At 47.6% G+C, this 14,628-nt stretch overlaps 1 protein-coding gene across 1 annotated transcript in view; it reads left to right on the forward strand.

Annotated features, from left to right (window-relative positions):
• The window catches only part of GATA4 (GATA binding protein 4), a 55,287-nt gene extending 41,685 nt beyond the window's left edge, over positions 1–13,602 (forward strand). Inside the window, exons 3-7 of the mRNA XM_079968888.1 lie at positions 5,693–5,859; positions 7,716–7,841; positions 9,156–9,243; positions 10,482–10,633; positions 11,834–13,602. Of these exons, the coding sequence (XP_079825014.1) occupies positions 5,693–5,859; positions 7,716–7,841; positions 9,156–9,243; positions 10,482–10,633; positions 11,834–12,016 (716 nt within the window). The 3' untranslated portion in view covers positions 12,017–13,602. The remainder of the gene's footprint in view (positions 1–5,692; positions 5,860–7,715; positions 7,842–9,155; positions 9,244–10,481; positions 10,634–11,833) is intronic.
• The last annotated feature ends 1,026 nt before the right edge of the window (positions 13,603–14,628 follow it).

Consider the following 14,628-nt stretch of genomic DNA (forward strand, 5'->3'; position numbering starts at 1 on the left):
AGTGAGGAATAGAAGTTCCCCCAAAGTGTCTGCTTTATATACATTATTTACACAATGGGCCCCACGTGATTGGCTAATTCCAGGATTCTCCTGTAGGCCAATCAGGTTGCGGATTCACTTCCACCTGGAGTTGGATTGGGTGGCTCCTGCGGACCAATCAGACTGCTGCATTCTGGGTCCTATTGTTCTAGGACCAATCAGACTGCTGCATTCTGAATCCTATTGTTCTAGGACCAATCAGACTGCTGCATTCTGAATCCTATTGTTCTAGGACCAATCAGACTGCTGCATTTGGAATCCTATTGTTCTAGGGCCAATCAGACTGCTGCATTCTGAATCCTATTGTTCTAGGACCAATCAGACTGCTGCAATTTGGATCCTATTCAACTCAGTACATAACACAGAGCCAACTGCTCCAGGCTGCTGAGACTGCTGCTGCTGCGTTTCCCGGGGACATTAGATGAAATCCGGGGACATTCCGGGGATGGAATTTGTCCGGGGACTTATTCACAAATCCGGGAACTGTCCCTGGGAAACGGGGATGTCTGGTAACCCTAGGCTGGGCGAATGTTTGGTTTGGTGGACCTCAACTTCTGCTTTGCACCATCTTGGAAAGGAGAGCGAGTCCATTCCAACAGCACACTTAGCAGGGCGGGATTTGATGTGTTGCAGCCTTCAAGGCCTGCAGCTGTTATTTTTAAACTGTTCCGCTCCACAGCCAGTTCCCCCCCCCCTTTGCAAGTGATTCCAGCTTCTGTCTGGCACAGGACTGAGGCTGAATTTCTTCCAAAGAAAAGAAGAAATGCGTTTCTTATCAGCTTGGGCCTGGACGTTACGTATGCTCTGCCTAAGAATTGCAGTGTGCAGCACAAACAGCCCTCTGTTACCGCTTGGTTATAAATCATGGGCCACATATAAATCCAGAGCATATCAGATGGCAGGGGCATCGCTTAGGATTATTTTCCTAATAATATAAGAAGAGCATACCCTCCAACATTTCTCTGATGAAAATAGGGACGTCCTATTCTATCATTATTATCATTATTGTACTATTTATACCCCACCCATCCAGGGCCAGATTTAGGTTTGATGAGGCCCTAAGCTACTGAAGGTAATGGGGCCCTTTATATGTCCAGCTGTCCTTTGTCAACAACAAATTGTCGCTCTTTTTTGTGTTGAATATATGCTACATGGTAATTTATGGACCTAATAGGTACCTAAAGCCATTTGCACATGTTGCCGTGCAACCGGTCCATGCAGAATGTAGGCACCCTATATATAGAAATGAGCAAACCGGTGATATTTTAGGGAGCAGGCTAGCAGGCGGGGCCCATGACTTACATCATAGGAGCCTAAGCAACACAAAACACTGCTGCTGCATATAGGTTTAATTTTATTTTATTTTTATCTTATATTTTGGAAACGTACATCCAGGTGTGTTTTTTCCTTAATTTTTTTGGCCCCAAGCTATAAGCTTGTTTAGCTTATATGTAAATCCGGCACTGCACCCATCTGACTGGGTTAGCCCAGCCACTCTGGGCAGCTTCCCACATATATAAAAACATAATAAAACATTAAGGATTTTTTTTTTTAAAAAAAAGCCCCTTCCCTTTACTGGGCTGCCTTCAGATGTCTTCTCAAGATCTCCATGGCTCAGGGGTTGCATAACTCCCTACCCTCCCAACATTTCTCCAGTGGAAATAGGGACGTCCTAAGGAAAAGTGGGACACAGGTGGCGCTGTGGGTTAAATGACAGAACCTAGGACTTGCCAATCAGAAGGTCGGTGGTTTGAATCCCCGCGACGGTGTGAGCTCCCGTTGCTCGGTCCCTGCTCCTGCCAACCTAGCAGTTCGAAAGCATGTCAAAGTGCAAGTAGATAAATAGGTACCGCTCCGGTGGGAAGGTAAACAGCGTTTCCGTGCACTGCTCTGGTTCTCCAGAAGCGGCTTACTCATGCTGGCCACATGACCCGGAAGCTGTACGCCGGCTCCCTCGGCCAGTAAAGTGAGATAAGCACCACAACCCCAGAGTCGGTCACGACTGGACCTAATTGTCAGGGGTCCCTTTACCTTTACCTTTACCTTTACCTTTAAGGAAAAGCGGGACATTCTGCGATCAAATCAGAAATCGGAGAGGCTTCTGTAAATCTGGGGCTGTCCCTGGAAAACAGGGAAGCTTGTAATAGATAGAATGGACAGAGGCTTTTAAGTAGAAGTTGTGTAATTGCAATTCCTGCAATGCGTGGGTTTTGACATAACTCAAATACCTGCAGGAAACTGGCAAGCAGGACGGAAGCACAAGAGGAGTCTCCCTTCTCTCAGTTTCAGTATTAAAAGCTTTTTCAAAGCAACTTATAACTGCAGAAATAAGCTGGGTACTAAAAATACGCACAAAACCACCAGGGGCTTCTATGTGGAGAAAATTTTCTGATAAATGCAGAAAGACAAAAAAAAAAGTGGGGGACGGGACGGGACGGGACTTTTTACACATCTGCACCTGGAAATAACACCCTGTCTGCTGTCTGAAACATTTGTTTAAGCAGGAAACCTCCACCAGTCTCTCACAAACTTATTTTTCACGCTGGTACCTCAGTTTTTGAACAGCTTAGAGCTCAAACGACTTGGAGCCTTGCCTACAAGCAGGAGTGGCGGCGGAGATCTCTCAGAAGTGGAGCTGGCTGGGAGGCGGGGGCGGGAGTGGCATCCCTTGCCTGCCGGCTAGGGCACTAGGGCTGCAGGTTTTGGACGCACGCGTGCCATAGGTTTGCCACCACTTGGCTTGGTGACCCTCGGGTTCCCTGCCAACCTGACAATTCTATGATTCTCTATGAAACTTGCCCTGTCCATTCTTCTTCTTGGGATGATGCTGCCCCCTAGTGGCTGCACCAGTAGCAAGCAGGCAAAGTTAATTTGTGCTGGTGATTCTATGCAGTGGTACCGACGCTTCAGGTAACAGACTCCACTAACCCAGAAACAGTACCTCAGGTTAAGAACAAGAAACATGCAGTGGCAGCGGGAGGCCCCATTAGCTAAAGTGGTGCTTCAGGTTAAGAACAGTTTCAGGTCAAGAACAGACCTCCACAACGAACTAAGTTCTTAACCTGAGGAAGCACTGCACAGAGAAGTCCTGTACAGTGGTACCTTGGGTTACAGATACTTCAGGTTACAGACACTTTGGGTTACAGACTCCGCTAACCCAGAAATAGTGCCTCGGGTTAAGAACTTTGCTTCAGGTTGAGAACAGAAATCGTGCAGCGGCAGCGGGAGGCCCCATTAGCTAAAGTAGTGCTTCAGGTTAAGAACAGTTTCAGGTTAAAAGCAGACCTCCAGAACGAATTAGGTTCTTAACCTGAGGTACCACTGTACAGCTTTGGGACCAGGATACCCCAGATAAGGCTGCCATACATTCAGAGTTTCCTGGACGTAGCCAGGATTTGGCCTGTGGAAAATGGCATTCAGGCGGAATTTTTGAAAACCGACTAAAATGCCTGAGAAAACACAGGCATGTGGCAGTCCGTACTGGAAGTGTTTATTTGTGGGGGGCAATTTTCTTAAATAAATTGGTGGAAACTTCATTCCGGGGGGGGGGGGGAGAGATTCTGCAAAAAAAATAAAAAATATAAATTGCAACCATTTTGCCCACCCCACTCCCCAAGAAAAGCTCAACAACAACAAAAAAGCTCAACTGATTTTAACTTTTTTGAAATTTATCTCCTTATGTTGTACCCACATGCACTCATGCATCTATCATCTTATCAGGAGATCCATTCCATACAATGCAGGAACAGGTCTTGTGCGGAACTCAGCCTTTAGAATACCTTCCTGTAATATATCAATACAGTTTTATTATAGTTGCATTTTGTAATATATTTGTATCATAATTCTGTGTGTGTGCCCCCCCCATGCCTATATTTTGATCACCGTCTTGGGTACACCTGGTCCAGAAAGGTGGCTTATAGATTTTTACATTGAAAAGTGAAATCAAGAACTATAATCCCTTTGAATCTTCCTTCCTGGAGCTATATGCACTTAACCTTGATTGGCCTCAGGGCAGGAGAGTCAATTGGCTGAGATTTGCCTATGATTCTGCATATCACCTGAATTGGAAATGCATTTCCAGACCAAACCTTATGAGGAATAGTTGAGGGAGTTGGGTATGTTTACCCTGGAGAAGAGGAGACTGAGAGGAGATTGGATGTTGTCGTTTAGTCGTGTCCGACTCATTGTGACCCCATGGACCAGAGCACGCCAGGCACTCCTGTCTTTCACTGCCTCCCTCAGTTTGGTTAAACTCATGCTAGTAGCTTCAAGAACACTGTCCAACCATCTCGTCCTCTGTCGTCCCCTTCTCCTTGTGCCCTCCATTTTTCCCAATGTCAGGGTCTTTTCCAGGGAGTCTTCTCTTCTCATGAGGTGGCCAAAGTATTGGAGCCTCAGCTTCAGGATCTGTCCTTCCAGTGAGCACTCAGGACTGATTTCCTTCAGAATGGAGAGGTTTGATCTTCTTGCAGTCCATGGGACTCTCAAGAGTCTCCTCCAGCACCATAATTCAAAAGCATCAATTCTTGGCGACCAGCCTTCTTTATGGTCCAGCTCTCACTTCCATACATCACTACTGGGAAAACCATAGCTGTAACTATATGGACCTTTGTTGGCAAGGGCTGTCCCATGGAAGATGGAACAAGCTTGTTTTCTCCATCTCTGGAGGGTAGGACCCAAACCAAAGGCTTCAAATTACAGTGATACCTTGGTTCTCAAATGCCTTGGTACTCAAACAACTCGGAACCCAAACACTGCAAACCTGGTTTGCAAACTTTTTTCAGAAGCTGAATGTGCTCTGTTTTGAGTGTTACGCTTCTGTTTTCAGTGCCACACTTCGGTTTTGAGTGTTTATGCTGAGGTCTGCCTGTTTTTGCTATTTATTTTGCGTTTTTGTTTTTGTCGCTCTTTCAGTTTTGTTTTTGTGAAAGTGTGGGACCCAGTTCAGCTATTGATTGATTGATTGATTGATTGTGTGACTGCAGTACATTTTTTATTGCTTTCATTTTCTGGTTCAATGGTCTCGTTAGATACTAAAATTCATGTTAAATTGCTGTTTTAGGGATTGTTTTTAAAAGTCTGGAACGGATTAATGCATTTTGCTTTACAGTCATACCTCGGGTTACAGACACTTCAGGTTGTGTTTTTTCACGTTACGGACCTGCCGAAACCCGGAAGTACTGGAATGGGTTACTTCCGGGTTTTGGGGGTCGCGCATGCGCAGAAGCGCTAAATTGTGCTTTGCACATGCGCAGAAGTGCCAAATCGCAACCCACGTGTGCGCAGGCGGATTAATCCATTTTGCATTACTTTCTATGGGAAAGCGCGCCTTGGTTTTGGAACGCTTTGGTTATGGAACGGACTTCCGGAGCAGATTACGTTTGAGAACCAAGGTACCACTGTACGAGAAAGATGATTCCGACTTAACATCAGAAAAAGCTTTCTGAGAGTAAGAGCTGTTTGACAGTGGAATGGTTTACCTCAGGATGTGGTGGACTCCTTGGAGGTTTTTAAGCAGAGGCTGGATCTGTCAGGGATACTTTCGCTGTATTCCTGCATCGCAGAGGGTTCCTTGCAATGCCACAACTCTATGATTCTGCGAGACCAACTTTTGCTTCCTCTTTCTCTCCCCCTTTCCCTCTTGCTCCTGCAGATTTTTATGACGATTACTCCGAAGGCCGGGAATGCGTCAACTGCGGAGCAATGTCCACCCCGCTGTGGCGGAGAGACGGGACCGGCCATTACCTGTGCAACGCTTGCGGTCTCTACCACAAGATAAACGGCATTAACCGACCGCTGATCAAACCTCAGAGGAGGCTGGTAAGAAAACGCCTGCGGAAACCTAGGATGCCATCTCTGAACTCAGCCTGGAAGCGCGGTCTCAGTTGCTGGCGGTGAATTAGAAATTCCTATTCACTAGTTTATGATATTGCATCATTGATTGCTATATTTTTGTGTGTTCAGACCCAGAAACCTCCCCCCGAAATAAATTCACTCTTGACTCAAATTTTGGGTTTTGGCAGAATTTAGGCCACAACTTTATAGATTACAGAAAGTGACTGGTTGCATAGGCTCTGGTTCGACTAGCTCCCTGCCATGCAGGTAGCGCTGACCCAGGGTTCCAGCATAGGTCAGCCAAGGGTGAACATCTGGATAAGGGGGAAGCCGGGCACAGTCTATCTCCGCCACCCAAATGCCCCCCTGGACTCAGGCACGGGCACAACCCCCTCTCAAGGGTTTACCAAACCATTGAGTCCCTGGATTCCTTTAACGGAATACCTTTCACATAGGGGTGGCGAGAGCCTTCTCCCATCCCTATCACCTGAACCTGAGCCTATCCGCAACCTTACAAGTTGTGACGATTTGCTACGCGGCAGGCAAAACCCAAATGGCAACAGCCAATCAGCCCAGTGGGGAAAATTCCTGCCGTGCCCCTGTCCCAACGACAGACGACACACGACGGCATAGCAAGGTCAAGTGCAAAGCCCTAAAAGTAGGGAGAGGTGGGCAGGTGTTCTGATGCACGTGCCGAAAGAGGAAGCTCTGGGTCACATGCATGGGTATAAATAGGTCCCTCGAACCATTTGGACTGTGTCCCATTGGCCAGATTGCACACAGCTTCAAGGGACCTACCAATCAGGTGTTGTGGCTGACCAATCGTACCCACCCACAACACAGGGAGTCGGTTGTCCAGGTCTCACCGGAATACATGCCCTCTTTAAGGGAGGACCCGATTTAATACAAAGGTTCCCAACGTGGACAGTAGCGCCCCCTAGTGGCGGTGGGATTACCTAGGAGGTGCTAAGATGCTTGAAGACAGTAAAAAGTAAAGTAAAAAAGACAATAGGCGGTTTCTGGAGATGTAAATGACTATCAGATTCTGAACATCCCTGGATCAAGTTCATCAGTTTTGTTGAATTAATTAAACTAGTTTTCATTGGATTTTGGAGGAACGTGCAATTGATGGTTGCTGTGTTGTTTTATTGCCTTGTTAGTGGGTCGTGCAAACTGACATTCTGAATAACGCCTTTTGTAAGGGGTTGCAGGGACAGGAATAGGGTGGGCCCTGAAAACACATGTCTCAGATTTCCAAGGTTTGGGTAGAAGGGACCCTGAGGATCATCAAGTCCAACCCCCTGCAATGCATTAATATGCAGCTGTCCCGTAAGGGGATCGAACCTGCAACCTTGGCATTATCAGCACCATGCTCTAACCAACTGAGCTATCCAGGTTGCGTCTTCAGCATTAACAAAAGCTGTGTAGCGAAGAAGCCAGAGGCACCTCTGTGGGGAGGGAATTCCACAACTTAGGGGCCGCTGCAGAGAAGGCCCTGTCCTAGGCCACTCTGGCTGAGCTTCTGAGGGTGAAGGAAAGACCAAGGGGCCCCCTCTGTGGATCTTAATACCTGAGGGGATCTGTAGGGAAGGAGCCGGTCTCTCAGATGCTTAGGGCCCGAGTCATTTTGGGCTTTGAACCCAAACCGTGAGCATCTCGAATTGGGCCCAGAAACAAACCAGCAGCTGTTTTAGAACAGGGGTTGTGTGAGATTTAGAGGTGAGTACAGCCAGGAACTCGACCTCTGCAGACTTTAGGTATTCTTAAATAAGAATGGTTTGTCCAAGGCCACTGGTGAGTTAACAGCCATTTGTTCTCGCTTCCGACCCTTGTTCCCACAGTCGGCTTCCCGTCGGATCGGGCTCTCATGCGCCAATTGCCATACCACTACGACCACGCTGTGGCGCCGGAATGCAGAAGGCGAGCCAGTCTGTAACGCCTGCGGTTTATACATGAAGCTCCACGGGGTAAGAGCAACGTGCCAAAGCAGAGCATTCATTTTGCAGTCTCTCTGGAGCATGGGATATGTAGTGTACGAAAATGGCTTTTCCTGTGCGTTGGGGAACTATTTTATTTTGTTCAGTCCTTCCATTTGTTTCCTCACCCTCCCTCCACGAGGTAAGAGCAGCACGCCAAAGAAGAACATACATCTTGCAGTCTCTCTGGAACATGGAATATGTAGTGTACATGGCACCATGGAACTACTGCCCGTGCTTGGCTTTTCTCTGTGGCGTGACATGCGTTGTGGAACTATTTAATTTTGTTTGGCCATAAAATGAAAAGAAAACACTTATTCAATTAGTGCACAGTTACCGTATTTTTCGCTCCATAGGGCGCACCAGACCATAGGGCGCACCTAGTTTTTAGGGGGGGAAATAAAGAAAAAAAATTATTCCCCCCCCCCAGCCCCAAAGAGCAAAGAAGCCAAGACAGTGAACAGGATCCATCCCGCTGGCTGTCTTGGCTTCCTCTTTAGCCACACGCAATCTTTCCAGCCAGGGGGCTGGGGCGGGGGAAGCCCGAGCTTCCCCCGACCCCAGCCCCCAAAACAGGCAGCTATCCGCAAGCCTTCCGAGTGCAGTGGGAACTCCTGCTGCGCTCAGAAGGCTTGTGGATACCTACCTGAAGCCCGGGGAGCGCAGCGGCAGTTGGCTTCAGGCTGCAGGCTGCAATCCGCAAGCCTTCGGAGCGCTCCGAAGGCTTGCGGATAGCTGCCGGAAAGCCTGCATTCACTCCATAGGACGCACACACATTTCCCCTTCATTTTTGGAGGGGAAAAAGTGTGTCCTATACAGCGAAAATTACGGTAATACTGTGGAACTCCCTGCCACAGGATGGCCATCAAGCTAGATGGCTTTGAAAGAGGATTAGACAAAATTCACAGAGGAGAAAGATGTTGATGGCTTCTAGACACGGCGACCATGCTCTGCAATTCACAGTTTGAAGCAGCAATGGTTCTGAATACAGTTGCCTGGAAACCACAGGAGGAAAAAAGGCTCTTGGGTTCGAATCCTGCTTGTGGGTTTCCCATAGGCATCTGGTTGGCCCTTGTGGGAAAAGGATGCTGGACTAGATGAGCCCTTGGTCAGATCCTGCAAGCACTTCTTACGTTCAGATGTTCATAGATTGTCTTCCTTGCAGTGAGATGAAAACCTGCTACGAAACAGTTCTGCCTCAGTTCCTGGCTTTGCAGCCCAGCTCCCGTTAGCCATGGACCGCTGTAATATTGAGAGGGGTTCATGTTCCTGGGTGCATGCTCTAAAAGGTTGGTGTCTCCTTAGGTCCCGAGGCCTTTAGCAATGCGGAAAGAAGGAATCCAGACCAGGAAGCGGAAACCGAAGAATTTAAACAAATCCAAGGCGCCAACAGGTGACTGCAGCATTGCTTGTTTCACAAAATGTATATACCACTTCACAGCCCAAGTCAGAAACAAACAATTTGTACAGATCACAGAACCATAGAATTTTACTCCCAACTACAGTCGTACCTCATGTTACGTCCGCTTCATGTTACGTTCTTTCAGGTTACGTCCCGCTGCGGCCCGGAAGTACCGGAAAGGGTTACTTCCGGGTTTCGCCGCTTGCGCATGCGCAGAAGCACAAAATGACGTCACGCGCATGTGCAGAAGCGGAGAATCACAACCCGCGCATCTGCAGACGCACCGCTGCAGGTTGCACTCTTTTCATGTTGTGAATGGGCCTCTGGAATGGATTCTGTTCGCAACCAGAAGTACCACTGTAAAAAAGAATGGCAATTTAAGCTAATGGAATATGAGCAACTTGCCGACTCAACATATAATAATATACTAATAATAATAGTTTATTATTTATACCCCACCCATCATCTGATGATGATGATGATGATGATGATACCTTTATTTTCAATGTACAACCTGTGCACAATGAAATTAACAAAGCCACTCTGGGCGGCTTCCAACGAAAGATTAAAAAGACATTAAAACACCAGTCATTAAAAACTTCCCTGAACAGGGCTGCCTTCAGATGTCTTCTAAACGTCAACAAGAAGAACATACGTTTAGAAAAGACTGGAAAATGTTTATTGAATGGGGGGGGGGGAATTGTGTACACTTGAAAAAGGTTGGGAGCATTTAGATAAAGTCAACCGTGTGAATAAGTTTTGATGGATGTAATAATGGAATACTGAATGGTTTAGTTTATGTAAAATGCGCAGGGATCTATGGCATGCAAAATGAACTATGGAAAGAGAAGAAGGGAAGTCATTGATATTTTAAGGATGTTCAAATGAGTATTCTAAATTGTAAAACAGAAAATTCGAACCACCAACCTTCTGGTTAACAGCAAAACCCATTGCGCCACACAATTAATATTCCATAAATGATCCATAAACAAACATCACAACATTGCAATTTATGTAATTTCAGCTGATTCCAGAGGACTTGAGCTGCAGTGCTAAAAGCCCAAGGGAGAGCCACCAGATGCCCAGTTTGTTATCTTTGCAAAAAAAACCCCGGAAGGCTCCCCACCCCCCTGGATGAAAAAATTGACCACAACAGAATCTGGCGCAGTCTCAAGACAGACCTAGTTTAACGCATTGTTGTCTTCTCCCTTCTCTTCTGCCATGCCCAGGGTCTGCCAGTAGCGACAGCCTCCCCTCGTCCGTCAGCTCTGCCCCCTGCACCAGCACGACAACCACCACAACTGCCATGGAAAAAATGCACCCCATCAAGATGGAACCGGAGATCTCCTCTCATTACGGCCACCCGGCGCCCATTCCACAGGTGAGGAAGGAAGGAACCGCCGCAGGAGGAATGGGGCAAAAGGGAAAGATTGTGGGGCGATTATAGAATCGTAGAACTGTACAGTGGTGCCTCGTAAGAGGAAATTAATTCGTTCCGCGAGTTTTTTCGTCTTGCGATTTTTTCGTCTTGCGAAGCACGGACTTTGGAAAAGCTTCAAAAATCACCAAAGTCTTCAAAAACCTCAAAAAAGGCTACCACACCGCGTGCTATGAGTTGCTCCTCGAAGTGAATGCACGGTTTTAAGAAAAAGGAAACAAACTTGCAAGACAAAGGAAACAAACTTGCAAGGCGTTTTCGTCTTGCGAAGCTGGCCCATAGGGAAATCCGTCTTGCGAAGCAACTCAAAAAACGAAAAACTCTTTCGTTTTGCGAGTTTTTCGTCTTTCGAGGCATTCGTCTTGCGAGGTACCACTGTAGAATTAGAGGGGACCCTGCGGGTCATTCCTGCATATCAGGAATCGCACCTAAAGAGTCCCTGATGGATGGCTACCCACAGGGCTGGATTAAACCTTTTTGTGGCCCTCAGCTACTGAAGGTAATGGGGCCCTTTATATGTCCAGCTGTGCTTTGTCAACAACAAATTGCCGCCATTTTTTGTGTTGAATATATGTTATGTGGTAATTTATGGACCTAATAGGTATCTCAAGCCATTTGCACATGCAGAATGTAGGTAAAGGTAAAGGTGCCCAACCATTAGGTCCAGTCGTGGCCGACTCTGGGGTTGCAGTGCTCATCTCGCTTTATTGGCCGAGGAAGCCGGCGTACAGCTTCCGGGTCATGTGGCCAGCATGACTAAGCCGATTAATGGCGAACCAGAGCAGCGCACAGAAACGTCGTTTACCTTCCTGCCGCAGCGGTACCTATTTATCTACTTGCACTTTGATGTGCTTTTGAACTGCTAGTTTGGCAGGAGCTGGGACAGAGCAACGGGAGCTCACCCCATTGCGGGGATTCGAACCGCCGACCTTCTGATCAGCAAGTCCTAGACTCTGTGGTTTAGACCACAGCGCCACCCGCGTCCCTTGCAGTAGGGTATAATTCATCTCTATTAAGCGTATTATTGTGTATAATTGCGAGTTGTTGCTGTTAATTACTTCCTTCCCCTGCACTTCCATTAATAATCTGTTTTTCTCTCTCTTTCTGTATTCCACCTCCATGCCCCCCCCCCCCCCAAATCAGGCATTCTCAGTCGCTGCCATGTCTGGACATGGACCTGCTCTTCACTCTCCAATGCCAAGCCTCAAACTTTCTCCACAGAGCTACCCGGCATCTATGAGCCAGTCTCCGCAGCCCAACTCCAAGCAAGAGTCCTGGAACAGTCTGGTCCTGGGTGAAAGCCACGGAGACATTATCACGGCATAACTGTCTCTGCGCCGCAGCTTCAGGCTCGGGATATGAAGGCATCTTTCAACCATCAGACAACACCGGGATGCTTTCTTCGTTTCCTTTCGCTTGCTTTCTCCGGCCACTTTCCTGAGGGCTGTAGATCCCGATCCGAGGGCTGGGCGCATGCCGTCCCTTGAAAGCCTCTTTGAGGCGCATTCTTTCTCGCAAAGGACTCTGGGTACTGTGGTTCGCCCCTCACAGAGTCTGGATTCCCAGCAACCTTTGGCAAAGTACCGTGCCCAGAATTCTTTGAGGGGAACGAATATGCTTCAGAGGTGATTGAACCGTTCCAGATCATGCCATCGAAAGGTTTTGTTTGGGGGCTTGCTTTGAAAAAAGACTTCGGTGAAGTTCCCGCCACGCTTGGAACGAACGAGGTCTTCAGTCTCTTCAGAGCCTCAAATGACAACTGCCTTCAGAGAAGCTGGCAGAAACTCCAGTTAAAAGTATGTATACACATGGACAAATCCGGCCCTGCAGTCTTTGACAGCACCCTTGTTGGCTTTTGCTATTAAATTCCCCACTCTGGCCCGGCAGGAGGAGAGAAGATTCCCTTGTACTGGCTTTCCCTGAAATACAGAATCCTAGAACCAGAGAATTTTAGAGTTGGGACCCCAAAGCTTCATCTAGTCTAACCCCTTGCAATGCAGGAATGACGATCATTTCCAAGATGATTCCCGGCACAGGTATTGGCTGTGTGAATGTGTTTTCCAGACATCTGATCCTCATTGAAATACCCAAGGTCAGATACCTGCAAGATTATGTGTCCGAGCTGTCAACAGATCTATCCCCTCTGACGGATCTTTCACCTTGCCCATTGTCCCTGGAAAGGCAACCAGGTTTTTCCACACAGCTTAATGATCGAATCTTGGAAAAGCAAAGTGATGGACGTGAATTGTGCGAAGGCGGGAGGAGAAGAGAGAACATGTGGACCAAACAATACCCCAATACTTGTGAATGATTGGGGGGACGGTCAGCGGCTGGCATCCCCCATGCACAAATCTGGCTCCTCTCAGTGGTGATATTTGCCCACTCGGTTGCCAGCAGTCGATTCTTTGAAACGAGGGGTGAGTAGACTCACGGGAGACTAGCTGAGGCGTTATCCCTTCATGACCCCTGTTCGATTGTCAAAATGTCCCCACCCACAACGCAAAAGAGCACTTGTTGCTGGGCATGACTCTCGAGTTACCGTCGCCGACGACTGCAACGCCGAATGAATACTTAAGATTTGTATTGGGTTTTCTCCTTCCCTGAATGGAGGACTGCACTCCCATAATAAGCCAGGATGGAAAAGGAGATGCATTGCACAGCAAATGCCACAGATAAACACTAAGTGGGAGACTTCAGGGTCTGGAAAAAGACATGAGACCTGGGACAGAATTGTTGGGTTCTGGATACCATGGCTAGTGACTATCGCAAGAGGAATCTCGTGCATCCAGCAGTTTTGCAACTGCCTGCACTGTGCCAGTGTTAATTTAATTGCTTTTCTGACGTCTTGATTATGCCTCCCCCTCTTCCTCCTCTCTCCACCCATTGCTATCAATAAATCTTTATTATTATTATTTTCAAAGCACCTGTTCCCACCAGGAATGGATCCGAAAGAGGGATTTCCTACCGCCCTTAGGAACACAGGACCTGAGTCAGACCGCCACTCCATCTATCTCAGTACTGTTGACACGGACTGGCAGCTGCTCTCCAGGATCTGCAGACTGGGGTCTCGACCAGCCCTATCTGGAGATGCTGGGGATTCATAGAATCATAGAATCTTAAGAGTTGGAAGGGACCCAAGGTTAATTTAGTCCAACCCCCTGCGATGCAGAAATCTCAGCTAAAGCATCCATGACAGATGGCCACCCAACCTCTGCTTAAAAATCTCCAAGGAAGGAGAGCCCACCACCTCTGGTGGGAATCTGTTCCACTGCCAAACAGCTCTGACTGCCAGAAAGGTTTTTCCGAATGTTTAGTCGGAATCTCCTTTCTTCTAACTTGAAGCCATTGGCTTGAGTCCTGCCCTCCAGAGCAGGAGAAAATAAGCTTGTTCCCTCTTCCGTGTGACAGCTCTTTAAATATCTGAAGGTGGCTCTTATATCTCAGTCTCCTCTTCTCCAGGCTAAACATACCCAGCTCCTTCGACTGTTCCTCATAAGGCGTAGTTTCCAGACCCTTGATCATCTTGGTCGCTCTCCTCTGCACACGTTCCAGCTTGTCAACATCCTCCTTTAATTGCGGAGCCCAGAATTGGACGCAGTATTCCAGATGTGGTCTGACCAAGGCAGAATAGAGTGGTACTATTACTTCCCTTGAGCTGGACACTAGGCTTGGAACCTTGACTGAACCTTGGCCCTTCTGCATGCAAGGCAAATGCTCTCTCCTTGCACTATGGCCTCCCCAAATTAAATTCTCTTTCATTCTCACACAAAACACCCTTGCTTTTTTGAAAGGAAGAGGTGAAACGTAGGTCACAGGTGGCGCAGTCCTTAAACAGCAGCTCGCTTGATCGGTGATCAGCTTTGTTTGGCCACGACGATTACCATCATTTAACCAACGCTAATCCTGGCATGTTTAAAAACAATATTGCAAAGCTGCTG

Source organism: Podarcis cretensis, assembly GCF_951804945.1.
Source record: "Podarcis cretensis genome assembly, chromosome: 3".
NCBI classification, from domain to species: domain Eukaryota; kingdom Metazoa; phylum Chordata; class Lepidosauria; order Squamata; family Lacertidae; genus Podarcis; species Podarcis cretensis.